This window comes from Pterocles gutturalis, unplaced genomic scaffold (assembly GCF_000699245.1).
Source record: "Pterocles gutturalis isolate BGI_N339 unplaced genomic scaffold, ASM69924v1 scaffold49216, whole genome shotgun sequence".
NCBI classification, from domain to species: domain Eukaryota; kingdom Metazoa; phylum Chordata; class Aves; order Pterocliformes; family Pteroclidae; genus Pterocles; species Pterocles gutturalis.
In genome coordinates, this window is record NW_010099608.1 from 1 (window position 1) to 27,523 (window position 27,523).

At 41.9% G+C, this 27,523-nt stretch overlaps 2 protein-coding genes across 2 annotated transcripts; one reads left to right on the forward strand and one right to left on the reverse strand.

Annotated features, from left to right (window-relative positions):
* Nucleotides 1-2,266: 2,266 nt before the first annotated feature.
* BNIP3 (BCL2/adenovirus E1B 19kDa interacting protein 3) lies at nucleotides 2,267-7,225 on the forward strand (the record flags this gene model as incomplete). Its single annotated transcript, XM_010076728.1, has 5 exons — nucleotides 2,267-2,450; nucleotides 3,558-3,642; nucleotides 5,560-5,666; nucleotides 5,774-5,923; nucleotides 7,174-7,225. Coding segments are annotated over 5 exons (578 nt in total), but the record flags the coding sequence as incomplete, so codon positions are not given.
* Nucleotides 7,226-11,297: 4,072 nt separating this feature from the next.
* On the reverse strand, nucleotides 11,298-26,374 carry PPP2R2D (protein phosphatase 2, regulatory subunit B, delta; the record flags this gene model as incomplete). The annotated part of the gene is made up of 9 exons (XM_010076740.1): nucleotides 11,298-13,450; nucleotides 15,469-15,560; nucleotides 15,650-15,819; nucleotides 17,285-17,449; nucleotides 18,316-18,493; nucleotides 20,864-20,976; nucleotides 22,669-22,834; nucleotides 26,000-26,097; nucleotides 26,321-26,374. Coding segments are annotated over 9 exons (1,316 nt in total), but the record flags the coding sequence as incomplete, so codon positions are not given.
* Nucleotides 26,375-27,523: the final 1,149 nt, after the last annotated feature.

Genomic DNA, 27,523 nt, shown 5'->3' on the forward strand with positions numbered 1-27,523 from the left:
TAAAGCCGTGTTGGCTGGGCTGTGGAGCCGAGCGGCCGAGCGCGGGCTGCTGACAGGCACCCCCCGAGATGCTGGGGGGATACAGACCCCTCCTGGTGAAGGAGACCCTCTGGGGCAGCTCGGGGTGTCTCCCAGGAGAGCGCAGGGTCAGCGGTGCGTACGGTGCGTTTAGCAGCAAATTTAGCGTAGGAATGAAAGGTCTCTGTGACTTACAGGGTGGGTTTAGCAGTTTAAGGAGATGTTCTGGTCTTTCTGGGGAATGTTGCTTTCTTGTTTCCCGTTTTGAAAGGTATTAAGAAATGAAGATTTCCAGAGCTGATTGGGTATGGGTTTAGTGCTAATCTGTGTTCCCACAGTGTGCACCCTGGGCTGGAACATTGTATGAGATCATTCTCCTCAAAAATCCTTCCCCATGACTCTGTTCGGTTTGCATTGCCGTGTTGGTACACGTGCTCTCATCTGTTTGTATTTCCAGCTTCATAAAAATACAGGCTCTTCTGTCTTCACATGATAATGTAACAGGTTCTGAGGCCACTAGCACAGCCTTACTCTCAAGAGTGTCTAGAGGAAAAAAAGAAAAGGAAATGTGTAAAAAACACATCCTGTGGTCCTGGTGTTAATCCTCCCCAGGTGTTACCCTGCATCCAGGAGGATTTCAGTAGGGAGCGTCCGTTTGCTGTGTGGAGAGGCTCCGTTTGCTTGGGGTGCTGATGTTTTTGCTTGTCCCTCAAGCAGTGTGCATCTTTACAGAAGAACATAGCTTATGACTGTGTGTACAGATCTTTGTAGGGCAGTGCCCGCAGCGTGATGATGTTTTGCTGTTGTAAGCAGAGGCGCAGAAGCTGCGGTGGGATGTGCTGAGGCCCCGGGACAGGCGGAGTGGGAGCCAGCTGATCCTCGCCTGGTAGCTGGAGCCAGAGCTCCAGTTGGACACTGTCTTAATTTAAACTTCAGTGGTTGTGATCGTTCTTAAGTTACAACTTGGGCTTTCGTAAATTTTGTGGGAGAGAATAGGGAAAGGTTTGTCTGGGTTTAAACACGTATCATATATGGTCATGTGGAGAGGAAAAAACCCACAGACCAACCAAAACAAGAAAACAGTTGTGAGTAAGAGGGGCTGTCCAGAAAAATGTTTCTTCAACACTTGACAACTGAGTATGATTCCATTCAAAAGATATTGTGGTCGTCTGGCTTTTTAGAAGAGAGATGTTAACGTTATGAATGCGGATGAAGGAGTTTGGCTTTTTGCTGTTTTCATTTCATTTATGAACCTTTAGTCTCTTTATGACTGGAATATCTTTATTCAGATCTCCCCTTCTGCATACCTTTGAAACTGCTCCTTTCTTCCTTCTGCTGTTTTCTGGATCATGTCTTGTTCCCGGGCTCTGCCCCAGCCCCTTGTCCTCTAGAGCAGGACGGTCCAAAAACCTCTGTCTGTGTCTCTCCCTTGCCCTGGGACAGCCTTTGTGCTGTGCTCACGGGAACGCGGGGAGTTCACCTGCCCTCTTTGTCCTGTACTTACTGTTCCATTTCCTGTACACTGCTCTAGGGTGGGCACAGTACCTCTCTCTGCCTCTGCTGTTGTTTACACACATGAACGGGTGACGTATGTAATTTCCACTGACGCTCCATAGTTTAAATATTATCTATCCCTTGAGCTGTTCTGTAACTGAGACAACAGATAGAGGTCCTTTTGTGCCCTGGTTACTCCTAGCCTAGAGGAGGGTTGTTATCCAGCGCCCTCTGAAAAAACCAAAACAACATGTGACTGTGGGTGTTAAATATACTGCGAGCAGCAGGCACGTGATCCAGCCCCTGCCACATATCCCCTGTTGCTCAACAGGCACACTGAGAAATGCTCACTGCAGAAAAGCTCAACAAAACACGGCTCTTGGGTTCAGGAGCCTAAAATGTTTTCAATAAATGAGTAAATAAACTTTGGCAGAGAAGGTCCTTGAGATTATTTTACTTAGCTTCCATCTATGTTGAACAATAAAAACTAAACACATCTCAAAATAAAAGTTCTTCAGCTGCAGAAAGAGACACAATGTACTGACCAGCTTCTTGTCAGTTCTGCGCGACATCCCAGCTCGCTAACAGAAGCACCCCCACGTTCTGGCATTTCATCGTGTTTATGAGCTGGGGTGTCAGTGCTGGTACTTCTGCATATCGCGCTGCTGGGGAGGATCAACCACCTCGTCTTTTACATGCCTTGTACACAAACCCACTCGGGTTATTCTGTACTGGTTTCAATTATGCCAAACAGGTTCCTGGGTAGAACTCCACTTCAGCAGTAATGGAAACGGCAGCGGTAATGCTGGCACTCCGACGAGCCAGGAACAAGTACCAGCCTCTATTTCCATCCACAACGGTGACATGGAGAAAATACTCCTTGATGCCCAACACGAATCTGGAAGAAGCAGTTCAAGAGAAAGTTCACATTGCGACAGGTAAACAGAATGCTTTATTGTAAGCGAAGCAAAGGTCTCTGTTACAGAAAGCTGTTTTTATGCAGAAGAGGCAAAGACAAAGCCAGAAATACTCATGTACGTGTGTATATGTACATACGCACATGCATATACACACATGCAGAGGGGAAGAGAGAAGAAAGTTTCCTATTTAAAAGATCAGTATTTATATACTAGAGTAACGCTGCGGTGGAAGCCTGTCCTGAAACCAGAAAGTTACGGGGGGAGAGGACTGTGGAAGGCTTCTCACATCTCATGAAGATGCCCTCTTGGAGTTTTGGTGTATGGTGATAAAGTCCAGCAGCAGCTGCACTCCTATGGGTGTGCTGCTGGTGTCCAGGCAGCAGCCTGGTTCCAGGAAATAAAACACTGGAGCTGTGGGTGGCTGACATTGTAAAGGATCAGTCCTTGTGCAGGCAGCATTAGCACTGCTCCTGAGAGCATGTAGTGCTGCTGGGAGGAGGAATGTCGGAGCAAGGTGATAAAAAGCCCGGTGTGTTTTGTGATGAGGCGCATCAGTTAACAGCGTGTAGGTCATTGCTAAAGAATCGCCCTATATCTAGGTTACAAAACCTAACAGATTTCTAGGAGTGTAACACAACAGCACAACTCCCATCAGATGCAAAGTGTCAGCCAATTTATTCATATCTGTTAATTCATTTATTTGATTTTGATGGGCTGTGAAGTCCGTGGCCTGAAGCTTAACAGTAGGATGCAGAGCTTTCTAGCCTTGTCTGGCTAGTTTGAGCCAAACCAAACCCACTTCTATTTATTGTTTGCTGCCCAGTGTCATTTAGTAAGTACCACGGGACAGACCGTGCAGCCTCGCAGGTGTCTCTCTGCACTGCTGAAAGCCAGCTCTGTGCAGCAGGCTTCTCAGCAGAGTGTTAGAAAATCAAAGACGAATCGAATGTGATGGCTGGGTTAAATCACCCACGGACAGATCAATCTCTGAAACTCTGGTCAGGGCACTAGAGCTCTTCGGGAGAACTGTGTGTGCAAGCTTTATTGACTAACTTTTAGTTCGTAACATAAACTTGTAAAAATTTTAATGAGTTCTTTCTTACATGCACTTTTCTTTTTATCAAGCCCTCCTCGTTCCCAGACGCCTCAGGACAGTCACAGAGCTTTGGAAATCGAGAGTCACAGCAGTGGAGAAAAGAACAGCTTCCAGGTAAAAATCTCATCTTGCTTTGGGAGAAGGAATTTCTTCCTCTCGTTGTTTGAAAACCAGCATTAGGAAATGAGAGGTGAAGCTGCTAATGCAGAGACTTAAATAATTCAGTAACTTAGAATAATCTTTGCAGAATCAGGCTTTGTGTATTTGTATCTGACTTGCGTGGATTTTTTTTTTTAAATTTGTAACCTGAGATTTTTCAGAAGGATTTAAGTGCCCCAGTCTATTGTCTTTTAAAATGGGTGGGTTCTCAAACACCTCTTTCGAGCCACACGTTGAAAAGGCCAACCTTCAGATCCTACAAGTAGCTTTTAGGAAAAAACAGATAATCCAGAAGATAACTGCTAGTCTAGAATTCAAGAGAGCAGGAGTCAGCACCTTGCTAAGCCTCCAACTTGGAGTGAAATATTAAAATTATTTCAGTAAATTTCTCTGCTCTTCCAAAGGCTGTCTGTATTACCTTGGGTACATCACTCTCCCTGCTCTGCCTGCACAGAGATACTGTTTTCTCCTTAAACTGAAATATATTCCATGCCTGTGACTGATTCTCCCAGGGTTAGCAGTCAGCCATTAGAAATCAAGATTATATTTCCCTTGGAGCCTCTGCACGAGAAGAGATGGCAGTGCATGGTGAACTGCCAGAAGTCACCAGTGCTAGCAGCTACTCGTGCTCCAGTGTGCGGTGTGCTTTCTTTAATTATAGTGAGAACTCGGGACCCTTGCATTTTACTTTAAAAACCCTGGTTTCTTCCATTGCCGCCCTTTTTCAGTTCCTGTTGTTTTGCCCTCTGTGGCTGAGTGTGCTGGGTGTTGTCGTCTCAGGGTCTCCCTGATTTACCTGGCTGGCTCTATTAGTTCATGGATTCTCTTTTTCTACCCAGTGTTACAAACTTTTTAAAACAAAGTCTGTGCAGTATTTAACCTCATGGGCTTTCATCTTCATACAGTTATTATCAGTAATACGTAGATTTAATCAGCTCTCAAAATTCCAGGAAATGTGCTTGGTCCTGTTGCCTCTTCCTTTATCTGAAACTCTCCCCATCATCTCTGCAGCTCCTTCAGGAATCTAGCTGAATGAACTACCCCTTTAGGTTACCTAAATACACTTTTATTTTATATTTCCAGAAAACCTCTCATATGTTTAAAGATCCTTATTTAGGCTTTGAGAACAAATAATCAGAAGTTAGCAAACTGTCAGAATTAGAGTTGCCTGGACAATTTTACTGCCATTTGTAAGTGTGTACGTGTGCATAGACAGCTATTTTAATTCTGTGATCTGATCCTATTTTTATCACCAGACCTTGGCTCCATTTCATGCACATGTATTAAGCAACAAACTACATTCTCATTCAGCATTTATGCCATAATTCACTCAAAACAAAGCCCCTGGTTGTTTGCAGGCAGACCTGGGCTCACTTCACCTCTCTTGCCAACACTGGCCCCGAAGCCAGGCAGCTTCACGAGACCAGAATTTGTTTCACTTGGCTTGTCTCAGCTTGATGAAGGATCTTCCGATAAATAGGGCAAGTTTTGAACGCAGGAAAATGTTTCATCTGCCAGATGTCAGTGATACGTGTGATATTTTCAGATGCTGAAGGTGAGGATTAAGTGCAAGGCTCTGGCATTTTATTTCCCGGGCAGTCTTAACTCAAGCAAATAGGGGATCTGATCTGTCATTTCTGTTCACACCCTGCTCTGAAGACAGATCTCCGTCCTCCCCCCGTCTTTGTCCGGGATCTGAACACTTCAGTGCAAGTGATCCGAGGAGCCCGCAGTGGGGAGAGAGGGGAGGAGTGAGCTTCAGGGCTATCCTGGCGTATGGTCCGCGGTGCAGCCCAGGAGCGGTGTTTGGCAGCACTGACTTCCTGCCTGCCACGGTCCTGAGCTCTGTGTGATGATGGCTCTTTGTTTCAGTCTGAAGAAGATTTCCTGGAAAGGAGGAGAGAAGTAGAAAGGCTGCTGAAGAAGAATGCGGACTGGATATGGGATTGGTCCAGCAGGCCCGAGAACATCCCCCCCAAGTGAGTGTTGCTGGGGTTTCTGGGTGGACCTGGATGCAGGTTTCGCTTCCGCCAGTCTAAGTGTGTATCTGTTAATGCTGTGATCCTCTGTTCTTCCTCCGAACCAGGGAGTTCCTTTTTAAACATCCCCGCCGCACGGCTACTCTCAGCATGAGAAATACCAGTGTAATGAAGAAAGGTGGCATATTCTCAGCCGAATTTTTGAAGGTTTTCCTTCCATCTCTGCTGCTTTCTCATTTGCTTGCCATTGGACTAGGGTAAGTTTAAATTAAAAAAAAAAAAAGGTAGATTCTTTTCTTACTTGTCTTCTCAGGCCTGATTCTGACTCCCAGTTCTATGTCTAGAAGATGAGTAGTACACTCTTCCGCACAGAAGGGGGACAGATAGTTATTCAGAAAGTGCTTTCTACTTGTTTTCTTCTGGTATTGCTGAATGCATCAAGTTTTCCTTTTCTGCTTTTCTCCCTAGTTGAGAATTTTTCAAAATAATTAAGGGGCAGTGAAATTGGGAGTTATATATGAACTATAATTATACATACATAATGTTTGGTTCCCTTGGAGATCTGACACTGAATCTCACAACTAATTACAAAGGAAAAATATATTATTTAATATATTTTAAAATTCCACTCACACCTGTGAGGGATGGGGGACACAAAATGAAACAGGAATTGGTTTTCTTTAGATGATGCAGGGGTGAGATGATCCTTCTTTAAAAACAGCTGCAGGACACGGGCTAAAGGGAAGAGATGAAATCTCCCTGTGCAAAATCAAGATCTTGGACACATAATACTGTAAAAGTAACACGCAAACAATTTTTAACTCCTTCAAAAATTAAAATGAGTAACTGCCCAAGACAGAGTAAAAGCATAATGGAAGTTTCCTTTCAAAAGAAACTCAAGCTTGGTAATGTAAGTACATATTTTCTTCCTGGTCACTGCCACCACTGCTGCACATTTGGATCTTTCCAGTTCCGTAAAGAGGAACAAAGTCACATCCTCGGGAAGTGCTTAATGCAGTGTCAGTAAAATAGTTACACTTCAGATAATCAGGTTTTGGGGTGCTAGAAGTACCTATGGAGAAGATGCAATGTAGGGCAGCTCTGAAAGCGAACCAAGCTGGAAAATAACGGCCAGAGAAATAGTACGAAGTACTTGAAAATTAGTTTTACAGATTTTAGATGTATTTATCAAAAAGAAAAGCTTAAGATAACAAAAGGAGGAAGGTAATAATGCTCCTGAAGCAGCGTGTTCTTGTTGTTAACCCCACACCTACCTCTGGCTCTTGCATCCTTGAAACTGAGCAGTGTACACAGAATCATTCAGCCGTAGAATTCAGGGAGTGTTATCAGACAAGGGTGTGCACAGGGTCGCTAGTAACCAAAAGCTGAGTTCCACAGCAGGCACTGAGTAACCTGATGAGGAAAAAAAAAAAGCATTCCTTGCATGGTGTGCCTTCTTTCTGAACTGAAATGCAGCGCTCACTGCCCGTGTGTTCTCCATCCTCAGGATCTACATTGGGAGACGCCTCACAACCACCGCTTCCAGCAGCACGTTTTAAAGGCACCTGAAGTCGAGTTGAAGAGAAAACTCGTCTGGGAAGAGGGGAAGTGAAGAGAAGGAATGTCCGAGCTAGCGCTGACGGTGTGATGGGCGTGCTTGTTCTGTCTGTGTGGTGTCCTAGTTCAGTGAGAGTGGGGAAGAGACACTAACGCCCTGTATGATACTGCCTTCTGGATCAATCACAGAGCATGTTTCCCGTGCAGTAACATCCCTCGTATCGCTGTACAGTGAGGTAGCTTAGAAAATTAAAATAACTCCATGTTTAAAAGCAATCCTAGGTTTAATAGAGCAATTGTGATTCAGCTGGGTACCCATGGAAGCTGCTGTTCCTTATCCTTCATAGATGTGAATATTGTCACTGCTGCTGTAATCATGACAGTAAGGGACTAGCCCGAGACAACGCGTGGCCTTATGGATCCTATACGGGAATTCAGAGCAGCTCTTACCTCCCCGAGGCAGTTTCTTCCTTACGTAGATTTTGCTGAGCTCTCTTTTACTTCTGTGGGAGATGTGAAATGTTGGGAGACACGGTCAGCGGGAAGAAAGTAGCAGAGGAGTAAAACCTCCTTCAGGTTTCACTAGTTCAGAGGGTGATGCACAACAGCCTGAACTGCAGTTTGGATGTGAGTGCCTCACAGCTGGCTGCTTCTGCAAAAGCATTCATTTAGCTCCCCAGCTAAGAGCAGTTTCTTCTGTTGTATCCACTTGCAGACTATTGCTTCTCACTCTTTTTATCTGTAAAATAATAAACTTACATCTTACATTTGCCTCATCCTTGTATAGATTTAAAAAGGGGTTGCTTGCTTATTTGTTTTTACTAAAGGAATGCCTTTCCTTTCCATTCAGTGATTTTATTTAATGGGAAAGAATGTTTGCCAAAATATGTTTTATATATTTAAATAAAAAGGTTCCTCATGGATTCAGAGGTTTCTCATTCCTTTTTCTCTAATAATGGTGGAAAGTGGCTGACGAGGCTCTTTGTCTTTAAACAAGAGTTTCACGCTGCTTGCTTGCACAACGGACAAACAAGTGAGAAGTTTCTATAGAAACAACTCCATTGCTTGTTCTTGCGTATGGCTCAGCCAGCAGCAGGTCACGTGGTGAGCGGAAACTCACTGAACGTGCAAATAATTCTACTTTGTACCATCAGCATCGTTTAAAAATTAATTTGCTTTTTACTTTATTTTTGTCCTTATTTAGCAGTACTGACTTTCTTCTGTGCTTGAAATGGAGCTTACAAAAATTGGGTTAATGGGCACCTTGTCCCACCCTATGGAGTCCCGGTCCTGCCATTGCTGCAGCCCTGGGACGCGGTGCTGCTGCTGCCCGGGCCAGCACGGGATTAATCCTGCCGGCCCCGCGCTGGGGGAAGCGCATGTGCTTCATGTTCTGTGGAAATAAATCACTTGTTCTCACGTGTCTGAATTTAATCACACACCTTTTACAGGAGGAGCAGGAGCTGCTCAGTTTTTTTACTAATGTGCAACAGAAAATGGATTTATAGAACTGTTTTAATTCCTGAATAATATATCCCATATGTGAAATTAGACAAGTGTTTTTATTCTGGCTTCAGCTGGAGATGAACCTCATCTGAAATTGGACGCAGGTGGTTTTAATCTGGCTGCAGCTGGAGATGAACCTCATCTGAAACTGGACACAGGTGATTTTAATCTGGCTCCAGTTGGAGATGAACCTCATCTGAAATTGGACACAGGTGTTTTTAATCTGGCTCCAGTTGGAGATACATACAATAATATTAAAAACAGTGGTATCAAAAGTACTATTAGATCAACTGCTTCTCTCCCTTTGAAAAAACAAGATTTTGTTAAACCATTGCTTCCAAATTCCAATAAAAGATTCCTTACAACTACTGCTGAAACCCCAGCAGCTCACCCAGCACCTCCCACTCCGCTGTTCTTAACTGGCAGCAGGGAGAGGGGGACCTGCCGGCACCAGCACCTGGACAGCGCCAGGTTTTACTGAGCCAGGGTCCTTCCCCTCTTCCATGGTGTGGGGTAGTTCTTGTTTTCACTGAAGATCCACAGCATTGGAAGGCCCCGGGTTCATATTCTGTTACAACAGGGAGGGCAAAAGAAAGATTCACAGAAACGGTTGAAGGCAGCTTAGAACGACGGAATGTTCCTGGTGTATATTACAGTGGGATGGCCTGAAGGTCTCTCTTGTGGATAAAGGAACGCCCGGTGTTCGTTGTGCTTTCCTCCTTTCTCTTTTTCAAGACAGAAGCAAAGAAATCCTCTGTGGCCAGGAACAGAGTGAGCACCCTGAAACCCTCCTCACTGCTGAGCGTTCTCTGAGCTGGAGTCAAACTGGAGCGAGAGCAAACCGTTTGAGATGGGAACGGGGCGAAGGGTGGCAGAAGGTCCTCGTGGTCCTTCCACAAACATTCGCAGTGGTCAAGTCTGTTTTCGGATGAGGCCCAAGGAATGAGGATTGTAGAGGTAGTTACATTCCATCCTTATTCAATTTGCATTGATTTTAATTACAATTACAGGGATAACGATCTCTGAGGATCTGAGCCCCCGTCTTTGATCTCGCAGCGGATTAGTTCGCTTCCAACAGCTTTTTCGGTGCGGGGTGCAGGTCGTGTGCTTTTCCTAAAGCTGGTAAGCAGAAGTGGTTGGTCCGTTTTCTGTTATTGCAGAAGATTGAAGGTAATAAACACAGCTGCTTGCTTTGTCGATAATCTGGACCATGACTCAGTATTTCACGGAGAACGCAGCAGCGCAGTGCACTCGGGGATCCCAACGCTGTGCGCGGGCCCTGGAGCACCGACTGACCCAGGTATTGCACAGCTCTTAGCGCTCCGCTTACCCCCATCCTTGGGATCAGCAGCCAGAAAAGCTCCTGTTAACCCACTTCCCCCCCCCGTACTTCTTTGACATGCCCAAGGCGACAATGCCCATTTCAAAACAACAAGTGACACCAGCTCCTCCCCTGCCCATGTCTGCTCTCAGCCCCCTCCCCAGGACACCAGCAGCACAAATGAAGTGCCTCAACGCTTCGGAAGCAAGTTTGATTTAATCAGGGTGTAAAAGCTGTTTCCGCTCTCGCTCCTGCCCTTTCCAAGCCCATCCCAAGGCAGCAGCAGACCTTTGTGAGGGTGGTTCATCTTCTCCCGATACTTTCATCACGTAACCGGTGATGACAGTTACACACACACCTGCTCTCTGCTCACCAAACAACATCTACACGGACAAATCAACACACACACTCAAGTCTTGTGAAGCGAGGACTGCGTGGAAAACTCTCTCGGGTTTACAGAAACTCTCAAGATCCGCAATGTTCACTGCAGCCCTCACTAACGGGCATTGAGGGCTCATCACACCAAAACAAGTACCTGTTTAAAACAAGCTTCAAAAAAATCTCACCTCTAATTTCTAGCACAGACAACTTCTGCTCTTCCAGTTATTTCCTCAAAAACAACTGAGGCTTGAAGTCACCTCACTTTCAGGAAATATTTGCGGAACAGACCTGTCCTTTGTCCACTGCTCGCAGCCTGTTGGAACACGCCCGGGGGCTGTCCCCACACCAGCGCCAAGTGCCGCATCTCTACCTCGACCCCCGGCCACCCCGTCACGCTTCACCTCCTGGAAGGTACCCACCCGGGGTACTGTCAGTGCGAGCAGCACAATGCTCTTGAACTGCTCCCAAAGTCAAGGGTGGATTTGGGCAAAATATCTGAAAAAACAATAATTTTATCAAATTGACAATAAAATCTGGTTTTAGATAAAATGAAATGATAAAAATTTTGTGAATCATCAAAAACTATTTAATTGAAAGTGGTACAAGCAAATCATGTTTTATATAATAGAAGATTTCATCATATCCTTTTTACTCATATTCCACTTACATCTGCTGAAAAAATAGATCAAAAATAGACAGCACTAGTAATATTCACCGAATATGAACAGACAGCTTTCCGAGTTGGAGGTATGACCATTCAAAAACTAACCATTTAAAATGGAAATACAAACAATCTTCAGGTTGGCTCATCTGGCCAATTATCTCACAAACGGAAGAAAAAGTTGTCAAAATACACAGAGCAAGTCCAGGTAAACATTTAAAATTTATTAAACTTTTTGGTCAAAATAATTGAACAAGTATGTACAATCCCACTGCGTTAGCTCTATCAGGTAATTTAGGAACAAGGTCAAACCTAAAGCTTTAGTGACCCAGAAGTTCCACATGTCAAGATTTTCAAATAGTGTCACAACCAGTATACAGTATAAGATTTTTTTTTTTTAAATTTAAACTTTATTTGTAGAACCTCAAAGTTAGTTGTACTCACTAGCTTACTGTGAACAAGAGTGGCACTCTACGGACATGAATCGGGAGGGTGAGGAGGAGACGTTTTGCTCTGGCATATGCAGATTGGATTGAGGAATCATGATACACCTTCATTTTAAGAACAATGGATGTAAACCACACCTCTGTACGTCCTCTGGGAAGCTCAGGGGAACTCGTTTTTCAGGAAGGGTTTCTAGTGTGCAGGCACATTTCACAGAGTGTCACGTCTGGCTACTCGATGCTACTAAAACGTGCTGCAGCAGCTTCGGGGACAGGTTCTCCCCCGGCTAGTCTAGGGTGAAGAGAAGGTTGATGCATTTTAGGCCTCTTTGGAAAAAAACAAACAAACAAAAAAACAAAACAAAAAAAGTACCTAAGGCTTAAAAAAAAGTTAACAAGAGCAGAGTTACAACAACCGCATTTAACACCAGGTCGTGGCCTCGGTGTTTTCCGACATCGTGGTGTTCAAGTCGGAACGGGCCAGAATGTGTGACGCTGCGCTGCTGCTTGGCAGAACCAGGAGGTGGTTGTTCTGCTGGCTCCAACTGCAACGTGAAATACAATCTATTATGCCAAATATTTAAAATAAAGTATATCTTCATGACAAACACTAAAAAGGTTAAAAAACATAATGCACATAAGGTATGTATCTAACATTGAGAGGCATCAGACAAACTGAATTCTGATCTTCCAAGAAGAGAATTTGTTGAGCGTTTTGTTTTCCCTTCTGTGCCAGGCGGTCACTTTCTGTTAAGGCTGTGGATGGCTTTCTGCTGACCTTTCCCATCTCCTGCGTTGTACACAGACAGCATTTCACAAGAAAACCAGTGCAACTGGAACTAAAGGACAATTTTATGGAAACTCTAAATTTAGAATTGGAAATACTACACCAAAAAGTTTGTATTAGTCTGCCAAAAATCAGCGTTTTGGGGCAAAGATTGATAAATCTGCCCATCAGAATTATTTTGCACAATCTCAGTACATGCGTTAAAAAAATAAAAAGACTGAATACATACCTTCAGCTTTAAAAACACTTTGTATAGTTTGTTATTTTATTAAGTGGTTTACACCAGAAGGTGTGGTTATAGATACAGTTGGTGAGTAAATAGTCATGGAAACCTGTCTACGAACCCAACTCAAGACCTACTTAAGTGCTCCAAGGTAAAAACACCTAAGCCTAGATACAGGCCAGAGGAGGAATGTTTACAGGCATTAAGCACAATATATGTTTTGAAAGGCCCAAATATTACAGCAGAGAAAGAGCGTGAGAGATAGAAATTACATTTTTTATGACAATTTTTCTTCTTGGGTGTTAAATTTTTGGTCTATAAACTGGAAAGGAAGGCTCAGACTTAAATAAATACATTTGTTTTGAGTATTGGCCGTATTGAGCACTGTCCATCAGCTCTGCCTCTAGAGGGTTTCTCCCAGAAACTGTGAGCTACACCCCTTACCCCCACTGAGGGCAGAACTACACCAGGAACTCAAAAAGCAGGCCAGATCCTCTCCTTTAGCTAAAGGGACGTAAGTGCATCAATGTTCTTCACTGGGAGGACGACAGGCCTTCTCTTTTACAGATAAACAACTGAGCTTAACTATGCAAGACGACAACTCTGTCCTCAGGTAAAGTCATCTTTAGTTAATTTTGTCCTGGAATATATACAAATTATTGGTGGCAGCTACAGCAATGATGTTCTCCATGGGGTGCCATGCCGTATGAAGAATCTTCTTGTTGAAGTCCAGACTGTCAACGCTTATTTCATCCTTCTTCCTTTTCCCACCCGTACACACTTTGCGGGGCTTGAGGATGGCACGAGGTTTGCTGCTCTCCCTGGAGGCTTCTAGAGTGATATCCCGTCGTGTGTTTCGGTCAAACATTCTAAAGAAATTGTTGTACGATCCAGTCATGATAGCACTGTTCAAAAGCAGAAGAAAAGGACATCTTACCAGGCTTCCAGAAATAGTGTTCAACCCCCATCTCCTCTCTCCTGCCCACGAGGTGCCTGCCAGACCGTGGCATCACACTCTTCTCCTCTCTCACGTATAGCTTTTGCTCAATTCCGTTTGGACTGCAGCACTGCAAAAGGGGTTTTTCTGTTGCTACTCTATCCCTTCACCTTGCAGCAATGAAAGTCACAGTGGAAGCACAGCCCTCGTGAACTGCTTAATTTCAGCGGAGCACCACCTGCCTTGGCACTGTGCACGTGCTAGTCATGGGCACACCAAAGGATTAATGACAAAAATTGTCTGGAATCAGCAGAAGAAACCCCCTGTGCGGATGCGTGAGCCCTGCAGAAACCGTTCGGAGTTTCTGTACGCACCAAACCTGCTTTTGTACAAGGCAGGGGAAAAAATCTGCATCTGAAAATGCTTTCCTAAATCCAACTTCCAATCAACGGCTTTGTTTGTAGCTCTCAAAAACTGCTTGAAATTGAGGCAGAGTTATTCATTATTTTCTGTATTGAAGACTTATCTCTACCACTTGGAACTGGAAAAGCCGTTTCACACCGCAGAAGTCCCACAGCCACCTCACCCCTGTCCCCTAATTAGCTGACACATATTGTCTTCCTGGCATTAAAAGGTTAATGACCAGGAGGAGAAGGAGATACTATCACCATGACAGAGACCACTTGGATTGCACTAGGGAATGCACAAAGTGAAATAATATTTTCTTTTTCAAAGGGAGGCAAGCATCACAGCTTCTATGACAACTTATGTTCAAATGAGATGACTGTGCTTTGACTTCCCCCCCCCCACCCTCCAAAAAAGATAGACTGGAGTTGCTTGAAAAACCCATAGAAAAAGGGTCAGTTTCGTTGCATGTTAGCTTAGTGAGAAACATACACCACTTCTTTTATGCATTTTATGGTAGATATTGTAGACATTGCTAGCAATTTTTTTTTTTTGTAACCTGATACAGCATGATTTCTCCCCTCAATAACTCAAAGCCGCTTGCAGCCTGGTATTTAGAGTAACAGATTTTCTTTCATATTGTTTACCTCAGAAGTGAGTCTGTAAGTGGCATGCAGCAGTACACGCACTCTCAACCGTCACTGCAACAGCAATGCACGTGAGGCTGCACACCCTGAGATCTCACTGCCCAGATCACTGTCCCCATCTAAATGACATGGTGAACCTTTTGTTCTTCAGTATTTGGCAGGTTCCAGCCAAAGCCTGTTTCACAGGCTGGCCCTGTCACCGTCCAACCAAACCGAGACCTTTCCACTGAACAGCCCACAAGATTTGGCAGCAGGCAGGTCACTGCTTGAGCTAGTTCAGATATAGCCATAAAACTCCTACAACAAAGAAAAAGAATCCCCGAGGCAAGCCAACAAAAAGCATCCTGATGTAAGATCCGCACCTGCCACGATCTTATCTGTGGGGCCTGAAAGCGTTCTAACAGGTAGCTAATATCACCATAGCTACTGACGGGAAACATACGCCTGGACAGTGGCTTTGCTGCCTGACCATAATGCTCCACAACTTGCAGGCAAGACATCGCCACTGTTTGCAACAAGTATGAGTAGCTATCTAACACAGTTTTATCTTATTTAGCCTACACAAAGCATGGAAAGAGGATTCAATTTGCAAGACACTGAATGCATGCTCTTGTATACACTTTAAGAGTGAAACCGAGTCACATTTTCATGGCTTGAAACGGCCATTTCCTGACTACGTAAAACTCCAACAACAACTCATATTGGAAGCAAACTGACACACACAAGTGGATTCCACTTCTTTGACTGGAGAGTGGAGGACTGAAGAATGAAGTTTTTTGAAAACAAAACAAAACAAAACAAACCCAGCTGACTGGAATGCAACTAATTACATCCCTGAAGTTAAGAACTGCTTATGGCTTTTAAGACTGGAGACCCAATTCCTACAGCTGAGGGAAAAACAAAAAACCAAACCAAAACGAACTCCCCAACTTACCTATCAGAACCGTTCCAGCAGCATTCAAATTTGTCAAAGATGCAGTCGTTTTCGTAAAGGGAACAAAGCTTGCTTCGAAGATACTCATGAACCTTTTTGGAACATTTAAATTGACATTAGATACAAAGAAAAGGAAGAAAAGGGAAAAGAAGGGATAATTCAGAAAACTTGAACACCATACTTGATATGTCTCTACAGGCTTGTTTTCCATATTGAGATCCCACACTTTAACAGAAAGATAGTCTCTTGTCATCATGTATCGACCACTGTGACTGAATTTTACATCAGATATCGACGATATGATTTCTGAAAAAAATGATCTGCTGCTAGGATCTTCAGGTTCTTCAAAAACTGTAGACAGAAGACACAATTACAAATGAAACCAACACCAGGTTTTCCCACTTCAAATGTTTTCCAGTACTTGGAAAATTTTAAATCAATATACTAGTTTCTTTTTAAAGAAAGATGCTGTTAAAGACTTAAAAAAAAGAATCTCTTTGTAAACAACATTATGCTCTTAGTCGTCAGATTGCTAGATGCCCATCTCCAACATTCTCAACTGGAGCACAGCATCAGCAAACTGCAATTCACAGGTCTTGGGGATGAATCAGACAAAAAATTAAAAGACAGCACATGGGTACAGTAAACATTGCAACTGATCTACAAATCACGTTGAACAGGAGCAGATAAAAACATCAGCATCCCAAACACAGTACTGAATGCATGACCCATGCATTTTGAGACTACTGTACAACACACTTTTCTTCAGACTCCAACAGAAGTTGTACAACACAGTCTACTGAAATGAAAATGTAGTATCTACACTGGCAATGCAATTTGTACCGTTTCAGAAAGCAGATAAAGAAATAAATTATTTAAATTGAAGAGTCAATCTTTGAAGTCAATGTTTCATATCAGAAACTACCCAGAATGATTTATTTCATATTTTAATAGATCCCTTTCAACAGGATGTTATTTAGTGACAAGCAGTTAAAAAATAAAGTGCTTCTAAGTAATTTATTGCAAACACTAAGTCAAAGAGATCAAGTGGCCTAGCATTCTGAATTTCGTATCACACAAAAATTTCCTTCCACCAATAAGAAAATCTTATCTGCACTGTAGGAAGCTTACCTGCAAGTATGAGCATGGTAGGGCACCCCAGAGGAGTAGCACTACTGAGAAACCCCAATGGTTACAGTAATGAGCAAGAAACAAGAGGCTGCGTGCAAGGCATAGGCAGTTATCCTTACGACTGCAACAAAAAAGCTCTCCTCACCTAGGGAAGTTTACGTGGCTCAGCAGACCAAGAAGCATTCCCCTTTTACCCCTGGAAACTCGCTTGAAACGCAGCGCATGCTCTTAAGAATTAATTCTATCCTAGGAGCTGCAAATGGTCACAAAGTAAATGGATTCTGGCAGCATCAGGCCAGTTTCTAATGCACGAAGGTGAACAGACTGCCCTGAACTGGCATTCGATAAGCAGATACCTTTGAGAAGCACCAAGACTGAGTCTGGACAGAAGACAGGTCTCACTGGTGCCAAAAGCACTTGTTCCCATCAGTTTATGATGCATAAATGGGTAAACAGGAGCAGAGTCAGATCGGCAATTGTCTCATGCTACACTTCTGCTTGGTGATGGCCTAGAACAAGACAATTAAAATGTTCCATTCTACAAAACTACCATCCCTTACCTTGTATGCTCTTTACCAAGAAGCAGAACTCGGTATGTTTATTTTTAAGCAGAACACCTATACAGATAGAATCTTACATGAAAACAAAGCAAGGAACTGTAAACCACCGGCGCATCCCAACTTACATTTTGAATGCCTATCGCAGAGTGCTGAAGAACGCATGTCACAGAGCCGAATAGTCCCTTTGCTACTACTGTAGACAAATACGTTACAGTGATGAGGGTGGAACTCTGCAGCAGTGATCACTTCTGTCAGCTCCTCCATGTTAGCAGGCTTGATATCTACAATATCTGGGAAGGGTTTTGTCAAGGCATTTGACATTCAAATCACTTCTAGCAAATAATCATTTAAAAAATGTTAAAAATACCACAGAGGAAACCAGAGCAAGATCTTCATTTCCACCGCATGCAATCTACACAAAATAAAGTGACCTGAGTAGATTTAAAAAAAAATAATCTAGATTTTACAAATCAGCTTTAACAGATGCTGGAGATAACTTCAGACTCCTCTCAAGCCTCCTTCTTAACGCTTCTTATTGAACACACTTCATCTATCTACCTAAAACTTTAGAAAACTTTGTGTATGACCTACTGAATATCCAGTATTTCTGCAACTTTTATTTTACTGCAGATTTATCAATGTAGAACATACTATTAGTTTTGGATACACATGCTTGCAAACAAGATTTGAAAATTATTTCTGTGGTTAATGATATAATTTGTCATGGAAAAAAAATATTTGTTTTCTTTAAGAGAAACATCACTTGGTTAAGAGACCTTAAACTTTGCAAAGAACTATGTACAGTAACAAAGGATCTACTTCGCCAATCTTTTTCAACTCTTATTTAGGCTGACTGAACTCCACAAATAAAGGATGCTCCCAAAATTCCTCAACTTCTCTTTAGAAATGAAATGATCTACGATATTTCTACTGGCAGCTTTCCACTGAGCCTGCTTGCACTCAAGAGTGAATTAGAGCATCCCAAGGCCTGCTTTCTCTGTATTAAACCTCCTGATTTTAAAATTCTGCATTTTGATCCCTAGATTCAAACACCTGCTCTAATTAGTAAAATTAGAGTGATTCTCTTAAACATACACAACTTACATGTGCCCCAGTGTTCACAGAGGGGAAAACAACAACAACAAAAAAAGGATACTAAAACTTCTATCTACGATTTCTAAATGCCATAGGTTAATTCTTAGGTCATCTGCAGAAAGGTACGTTTCATGATCACTATTTACTGAAATAGAGTTTATGTGATAAGTATGTGCATTTGCAAATGTCCTTCTGGGACTTGCTTCTACCATTAGGTCCATGGGTTTCAATATTGGCACCTGAAACATGAAAGAGAGAGTTAATTTTGGCATAAAACCGATTTTTAATTCAGAAGATATTAACTGAACACCACGTTTTTCATTTTGATTTAGTGATTAAACACTTTTCAAATCCACTGAGCAAGAAAAGTCATAAAATGGCCTGTGAATGCTGACTCTGCACACTACCAACACAAAACCTCAGACCCTGACTTCTGCAGAAGTTACCTGTCCAGGACAGCAGCTCTGTACCTCATCCAACAGGAAAACTGTGTATGTTCATAATGATATTTGAAGCTTATGTTAACTTGAAACAAGTGCTTAAAAACAACCCCCACATCTTAGAGGGGTGCTTGTGAAATTGGCAAGAACAATTTGTGAGGAAAATCCCCAATTTGTCACTGAGCAGTCAGTACGATTTTCAGAACACGTGGATGCCCTCTTTCCACAGCTCCCCGAGATAGTGACGTGCTTTGTCAGGGTCAGTCCAGCACAGACAGTTCAACAGAACACTAATTTACATCATCCAGCCAAGGAAAAGCTATGACAGCACCCAAGATCAGCTGTCTTCCCGGCAGAAGAAACAAATTCATCCAAGAGCTCTTGTAATTGTTCTCACCTTGTTTGTATCTCACAGTGTGTTTACGTGAAACTGAAAGGACTAAAATTAATCTGCTACTTTTTATTGGCAATTCTCCTATCTCACCACATGAGCGTTCCTAGCCTGGTTGTAAAATCAAAAATGCATTATCAGTTATCCTTTTCCAGAAAAGCAGCAAATGTAGAAGACTGTTAAGAGAGAGGTTCTTGCTTTTTGTTGCTTCCCCCATTCAGCTGGACGATTCCTAAATATATGAGAGTGTTCAGAGAAGACACTAGCGTACTCATTCAGCGACAGACCCAGCACTTTGTAAAACTGTCAGGCCGTATTCTGGACTCTCCATGTTCCCAGACAGGCAGTCTGCTCCTACATAAGGACAAGGTTGTAGTACCCAAAATGTCACCTGTACCTACCTCCACCCTCTGGGCTAAAGCATTGTATCATAATTTATATCCTTGATTTTAGATATTTTCATTAGAATACTCAATCACGTCTTGGCTCCTACATGCTGAGTAGAGGAAGTGGATATCCTTTCCCATCATGATTATGCATTAGGCTCATGTATACCTAAAGCTTCAGTTCAACATTCAATTTAAGCAAAAGCAAGGCAAAAAACTCCAACAAAACCCCACAAGCGTCAAGAGTGGCATTGGCTTTGACAGTACTAAGAGCCTCAGTTCAATTCCTATTTATGGCACAACAACAACAACAGCACAGAAAAACAACAAGAAAACCCCCAACCCCACGATTCAATGTCTTGAGCTCCTGGTTTAAATGATCCCAAGTTTGGAGCACTAGCCCTACCACTACATCGCTATGCAAGTGGAAAAAAGTCAAGACTGCTCCAGTATACATTAAGTCTTCCAAATGCTCAGAACTTGCCTCTAACAAAAACACCTTCTACCTAATCATCAAATACCCAGCACCCTGTTCAAATTCTTGAATCTTGTTTTAGAAAAAAGACCAAACAAGTTAACGATGAGCAATATTGAGGGGGAAAAAAAAAAATCAATACAATCAAAGCCCAATTCTTCCTCAATTCAATTGCTTTAAGACAAACAAAAGGACCCAACCCGTCAGTGTCCCAGAGCAGCACTCGGGGAGGATGTAAAGGTTACCCCAGGCACCTACTGCTCCTTACCAGGGACCAGCACAGACAGCACGGCACTATCCGCAGCCAGGAAGAGAAGGGAGTTTGTCACAGGTCTTCAAGATAAATGTGTTCCCTGCACTTCTCTTCATGTACACCAAGACATTAGATTATTTTCAGACCACAGCAGGATGAGTCCATGCTTTCTATGAACTGAGTATAGAGCAGGGCCGCCCCAGACAGAGATACTCCAAAATGCTGTATTTTCAGGCTTGAATAACATTTTGGTATATTTTATTGCTGTCAAGAGTTCACTGTATCTTTTTCTACAATTTGAATACACTGAGGTAAATGAGGGCTGTCTCTAACAAAATATTTTAATTTTAAAAAACAGCTTAAATTTCAAATCCATTTAAAATATGCTAAGATGTTAAAAAAAACCTCACAACAAACTATTGGGAAGCTAGTAATATATTATGATCATGAAAGTTTGCCTAAAGTTTTCCAGAGGAACCTTATTCAACAGGTTTATATTATATACATATAAAAAATTGAAATGTCTCTATTTTTTATAAAAGTTTTCAATGACCCTGACCGAAACATCATTTTTAATCTACGCATTTCAGCTGACAACTTTGGTAGTACAAAGGTAGAGAAGTACATGCAAAGATATATTTAAAATCAAAAAGCAGAAACATACCCGTAGTGCTGTGATTCTCAAAGGATCCCTAAGTCTTCCATCTTCATCTTTTAAATTATAACCTTCGGCTCTTTTATCCCTTTCACTTATTTTCCATAATTTAATCGTTTTATCTAAAACCAAAAATTCACATGCTTGAGAATGAATTAAATTAAAAATAAAATCACTAAATAATGGAGTCAGCAGAGTGGATATTATTTATCTATCTAGTTCTGCTTGCAACAGAAGGGACAGCAAAATGAGTCCTTTAAACAACAATGTAAGCATGGAGTACAGTCCTCCCTACGGATACTTGAAGTATCCTTCAACTGTACTGTTGAGCAGAACTGATCCATGAAAAACAAACAAAAAATATACTGGACACATGCACTTGGAGGGTGCGGATGGGAAATGCATGAAAATATCAGTAAATGGAGAGGGGAAAAAGATGGATTCAATTTGAACTCCAATGTAAGGTTCAGTCTGAATAAAACACAGGTTTCTGCCTGTTCACCCCCAGCACCCTTCACAAGGGAAGGGGCACACACCAATTACCAAAATTCACCAATAAGCCCTGCAGGACTGTCTAAATTATTTTTAACAGACACATGCTAGGGGAAAAAACCCACCAAAAGCATGAATTACTTATACTAACTACCTTAAGAAAAAGCAAGTTCGTCCCAGGTGTCTGCTAAGAGCCAGCCAAAGGCTGTAAGTCAGAGCAGACTTGCCCCATTATTTGAGGGCTCCACGTCCACAGGCACATACTGCCCAGCTCTTACTGGGGGAGGTCTTTCCAAGCGTAGAAAGAAAGCACACACTCAGAGTGAGATCCCTAGCTAACTGGAAACAAACCTCTCCTCCCCAACTACTGCATCTCTTTAAAGCACGTACAATGACATGGTTTAAGGACTGCTTTAAGTTTAGTAAGGCTTACATCAAAGAAAGATTATTTCAGTCTCAAAGCCCACTAGACAGGAGTCATTCAAATTTCACATAGCAGGCAGGATATCAGCCCTTACATAAAGTCATTTATGTACAAGGCAAAGAGGGATCCAAACTGTTAGGAAGTGTATTCCTCTGACAGTAAGAGCAAGTTTTCTCCATGCACAGTTCTGCATTTACATTTACAGCTTGCTCCATGATGCACCGAAACGAAAGAGACCTAATACCTGTACAGACCTAATACCTAATAACCACTAATAAAATACTGTAAGCAATAAAAAAACCCCAAAGTGCACAAAAACTTGTAATTTCCAACTCGTAATTTTTGCCCTGCTTTTATGTATTCTAAGGTATACAGTGAAAGGGCACAGACTCCTCCCAGAGTGACTGCTGTCTTTTGTACAGTTGCTTTTCAAAGCACACCCGATGTTTTGGTGTTGGAAAAGCAAAAAGAACATTGTAACCGCAGTGTTTCAATTTCGAATATTTTTATTGAAAATTCACCTGGCATCACAAAAAAAATTCAATTTCAAAATTAAGATGATCAAGTCAAATTCAGACTTCTGCTACAGTTCAGCACACTGGGAATCTGTTTATACAAGAACGAGAAAGCAGAGTAACAGTGAATGGATAGCACGGTCAGTAGATCTGCAGAACCCAGCTCTGTACCTATGCCTATTCTGTTGCTGCGTCATTATTTTTCCATTCGTAAATCAGTTGTTCACAGAATATTACAATCAAAACATATTGTGCATATAATTACAGAAGACATTAAAAACAGCCCCAAAACACCCCAGAAAAACACCCCACAAGCGGATTACAAGTGAGATAATATTCAAATGACATAAAAAGTTCTTTGTGCAAAAATAAAGTGTCCTTACCATTTGTAGACAGCAGGAAATGAGCAGCATTCTGTTGTGGTAACCACCTAATTTTATTAATTTTTTCCTCAATTTCTAGACTTTTCAAGTAGTCAAACTCAGGTTCATGACTCTGAAAGGTACTGTAAACATTATATTCTCCCCTAGAATGAGGACGGCTTTTATTCTGCAAGGAAACATAATATTTCTTGAAGCTGATGTTACTGGGTTCATTAGGAATTGTATATACAAACCAATGACCAGAAATTGTCAATTACAATGCAAACTTTTCACAGCAGATCTTGATGAATTTTACATTTTTACTCTGTGATACTGTACCTAGTTTAGCATCAATATAGTGCACACGGATTTCCTTTTAAAAAAAAATGTATCTTTCTATATAAATACGTGTGTACTCACAGAACACAGCAGATCAAAGCACTCAAAAGGAGGCGTGCTGTCTGCAAAGGAGCTCCTGGCTGTGCTTGGAAGAGCTCGAGGCTATGCTGCCTCTCCCAAGGAGTTTCAACAGAACTGGAGCACAGAAGTTAGCTATGTCCTACATTCTAAACCACCAATTCCATGGGATTAGTTTCTGCACTTCACCTGATCTCCATTCCCGTCCTTTTCCAAAACTCATTCCTCTAATCACCACAATACGGACAGAATGCGGGGTTTCCAGACTAGGAAATTAATGTTAAAGGACATAGGACATGGAGTAATTAAGTATGTTTTTTATAAAAAACACGATTGAAGGGACAGCAAGATCAAGTATGAGCATTAGATTCAGCTCCTCTCTGACTCATTTTAAAACATGCTGTGTCCAGAAGTGGTATCAAGCCTTATAATTAAGCTTTGAAAACCTTTTTTATTACAAAAACTTGAAGGATGGAATTACATTTTCATCTAAGCTGGTCTATAGTGCTCACCATGACGTACCAAAGACTATTACACATACACTAACAGTTTTCCCCTCACAGAACTAGAAGACAGCTTTGTATTATCCTCATTTGGTAGATGGGGTAGGAAGGAACAGAGATCAGATTTGCAGTATCAGATTTGAGGCAACTAGTTATCAGGCTTTTCAAGTAAATTGATGTTAGGTTCATGTTTGGAGAATAGCCCCGCCTGCAGAGCTGCAGTGCCCAGAACTTCTGAAAAAACCCCTCCCCAAAACACTCACTGGAGCAGCAGCAAATCACTTCCTCAAAGGCAGGCGAGAATTGGAGCAGGAAAAGCCCACCCTGCACAGTGATGGATGGTGCGTCACCGTGGGAGAACCAGCCGTGACTCACAGCGCCAAAGACCGCCAGGCCAGCACCGGCCTGCACAGGCAGCCTTTGTTCTGACACCTCCTCACGCCTCCACGCTTGACTCGGTACCTCCGAGGAGGTTATTTCAGCTAGGGTTTTCTGTAATGTCTCCACTATGGGATTTTAATTGTTTCTGAGACTTCACATTGTTTTTACTCCCTACTTGTCATTTAACTTGTAAGCATTTTGGACATGATCCTCTCAACTAACACTACTCAGGCTAGTCAGCTGCATTACTTACCCACCCAGCCGCCATTTGAGCAAGCTGCCTTTGCTGGCACTAGGCAGTGGGCTCACTCTTTACTCACATCTTTGGTTGGAATAATCAGCTGCTTGGAACTGAAATAACGTCCTATGAGTTCAGGGCACAATGGACAACATTTCAGCCTGCCTTCCCCAATTAAAGTGTATGGGAAATTTTGTAACAGGTATCCTGAGTTGTTGTTAACCTAGTTAATCTAGGCTAAAATCCACACTGTTTAAAAATATTGGTTCTAAGATTTTATTAAGGTGCCAGTATTATATACTTATTTTAGACTTTTTCCTCCACTCCAGGAGGAAATTCTGCAGTTTTGCACAAGAGAAATGACACCTATGCCCAACTCTTCCCTATACTTTGCATGTGCTCCCAAGAAGACAGTTGAATATTCCTGGGTGAATAGTCAGATGTGGGATTTTTTTTTGGTAGGGTTTGTTTTTTTTTTTAAATACTGTGAAGAAATGACATGACAGCTGGGTTTTGACATACAGAACAACTGAGCACTAACAGCTGAAAGCCAACCAATAATAGTTGCACTCTAAACAAGCATCAAGAAAGTCAGAAATCCTGAGCAGGTGGACACTTTGACCTTGATCTCTCTGTGGCTTAGTTAAGTCTGTACAGCAGACTAAATGATAAATGAGCTATGAGCTGTCTAGGTGTAGTGGGATCATATTTCAGCAGGTTTTTCAGCAATAGTATTTTCATTTCACTAACTCTCAAAATCCTCACAGTAAAACAAGTCACCCTTGGTAAAATGTTTTAGAAGTAGTATCACAGTGAGGATGAAATCCAAAATATGGGGCAGCTGTTCATTAACTGAGCATCATTTGAACCACACAACAAAACAAGTGGGATTCTGCTGAAAAAAACCTACAGCACCTAATGATTAGTACACTTCATGCATAAACCAGCTGAATTAAAATTCCACAATCAATTTTGGCATTTCTGATCCAGGAGAAGGCTCCAACTCTCATCAGCTCTTCAAATGAAAAAATAAACATGCTCTTTGGTGGCAGGTGAGTGGGTGAGAACTGCTACATGGAATACTGACTTTTTAAAGAACACAATTCCAGATTCCTCCCAGACATGACAAAGCATGACAATTACTTTTCAGCATTAAGTGTACTTTTCCAATACACACTGTTTCCCTGGATATAAAAAGCTCAGTGGTGTATCTGCATTGATGAAGGGACAGAACACGTTATAGCATTATCACTCAACTGAATACCATTGCAAGGAGCCAGCTGAAAAGCTGTATAACTGTGGGAGGGAGAGCCTGCCTACCCTCTGAACGGAAAATGCTCAAGTGTTTCTGGTGAAGTAGCTGTTCCCACTGTTTTTGATTCACAGGATCCTAAAACACACCAGATGCTTAATTCAATTTTTGAACCATCTTACCCTCTTGTCCTTGCAGCTTAACTTATCCTTTTTTTGTAATTTTTTCTTAAATTATGATTTGTCTTAGATCAACCTGACCCAGGGTAAAGTTTAGGAGAAAGTCCCCAGGCGACTCTGCAAAATGATACTGAGCCTACTAGGCACATATATAAAGAACTCGCTTGTATATTTGGGACCTTTTTTTTTGGAAGGGGGAGGGACCACCACCAGACTAACCTACCACATTCAGCACAAGGCAGATATTTAGAAATTTGGCTAACTTAGGCTTTTCTGAGAAAACTCTCCAACCATTTAAACCTTGGGGCATGAAAAGATGAAGTGAGACTGTGCAACACAAGAACAGTGTAGTAACAGCACTTTTGTTTTTCAAGTCACTGACCTCTTGTTCCCTTTGAAATATAACCACTCTGCCACCTTTGTCTCCTGTTGCAAGAAGATCACCAGAGTAATTAAATTCAACTGTTGAAATAATATCAGCTGTAAACAGAACAGAAACAAAATAGCACTGTAATGTGTAAAGCAAATCAAGATGTTTCAAGACTTGAACACAAAACAAAATTACAACTTTATTAATGCACCAACACAACTTCTTGATTTACATCATCAAAATCCAGAAATTAAGCCATGGCTCAAAGCCTAACAAAATTTTATTTAACATTCCAAAACGCTTCCTCATTTCTCGGTTTAAGCTTTTGAGGGCCTTCAGTGACAAATGAGAAGGCATATTGTTTTAGGAATACAACAGGAATTCTACCTGTTAACAGTAAATGCTGAAATAAGTAATGGAGATATGCCTGCACAGAGCTTCCAAAAGTAAGAATCATAGCAAAAGTGGTTCATCTGCGGTATTACTTTGGAGCAGCACTGCAGCTTGCACTCAGCACAGTGAGGTTGAGGCGTACCTGCCCCTCCCCGAGCTGAGTATTCAAGTAGTTAGTTCAGGAACCTGAACTGGTCATCCCTTGTCTGCCAAAGGGAAAAAAAAGAAAGAATTCTTCCAGTTGAGCTTCCTGAACCAACTCTGAGCAGAAGCATCAGCATGTATACAACAAACAAGAGGCAAGGATGACTGCAGCTGAAGGAACACGAGAGCAAATGGAAAAGATTGCAGGACCTCCAGTTCAAACTGACTTCAGTGCCCTTGGGACTGAACCTGGAAAACACCAGTATTTATCCACCACTGCCCACTACAATTAATCTTTGGAGGCGGCAATAAAGAAATAATTGCCACTAAACAATCTCTAACCAAGGGGCAGAGAGATAAGGGACTATAAATGTCTGTCACAGGTTTTAGGCATATGGTAACAAAACCAACAAACCACTCGGCATAAAATTGTAAGTAAACATTTATCCATACTGTTGCTTGCTAGCCATACAAATATTTCATTATATTATGCAGGTATAAACATTGTAGGATTTGAAGTATAGGATAGCAATTAGTTTCAGAGTTTGCAATTGGAGACTAGATGAAAACTACTTTCCCGTATTGATTTTGATGTGCTATCTTTTAAATTCTTTTCAATAATCCCTTGCTCTTATGAGGAAGGTGATTAGGATATATATATATAAAATTCACATTTTATCTTTTATTAACAGATGCCCTTGAAACAGGTTTGTTTTTTTTTTTTTCTTCCCACTAGTATAAAGATCATGATTTACCTTCTTTGGAAAAAAAAAAATTAGAAAAAAAAATCTTTCCACAGATTTATCCCAGCCTTCAAAATTGCACTACTAATCTGCTTTTGGACACATCTATTTTTATATTCTCTTTTCTTTAAAAGGTTATGGAAAGGTTCCATTTTGGTAAAGAACAGGATGATGGCTAATCCAAAATTCTCAACAGACCCAGAACACAAGAACACACCCTTGCTGCACACACTCCATACTGAAAACACCACTCTTT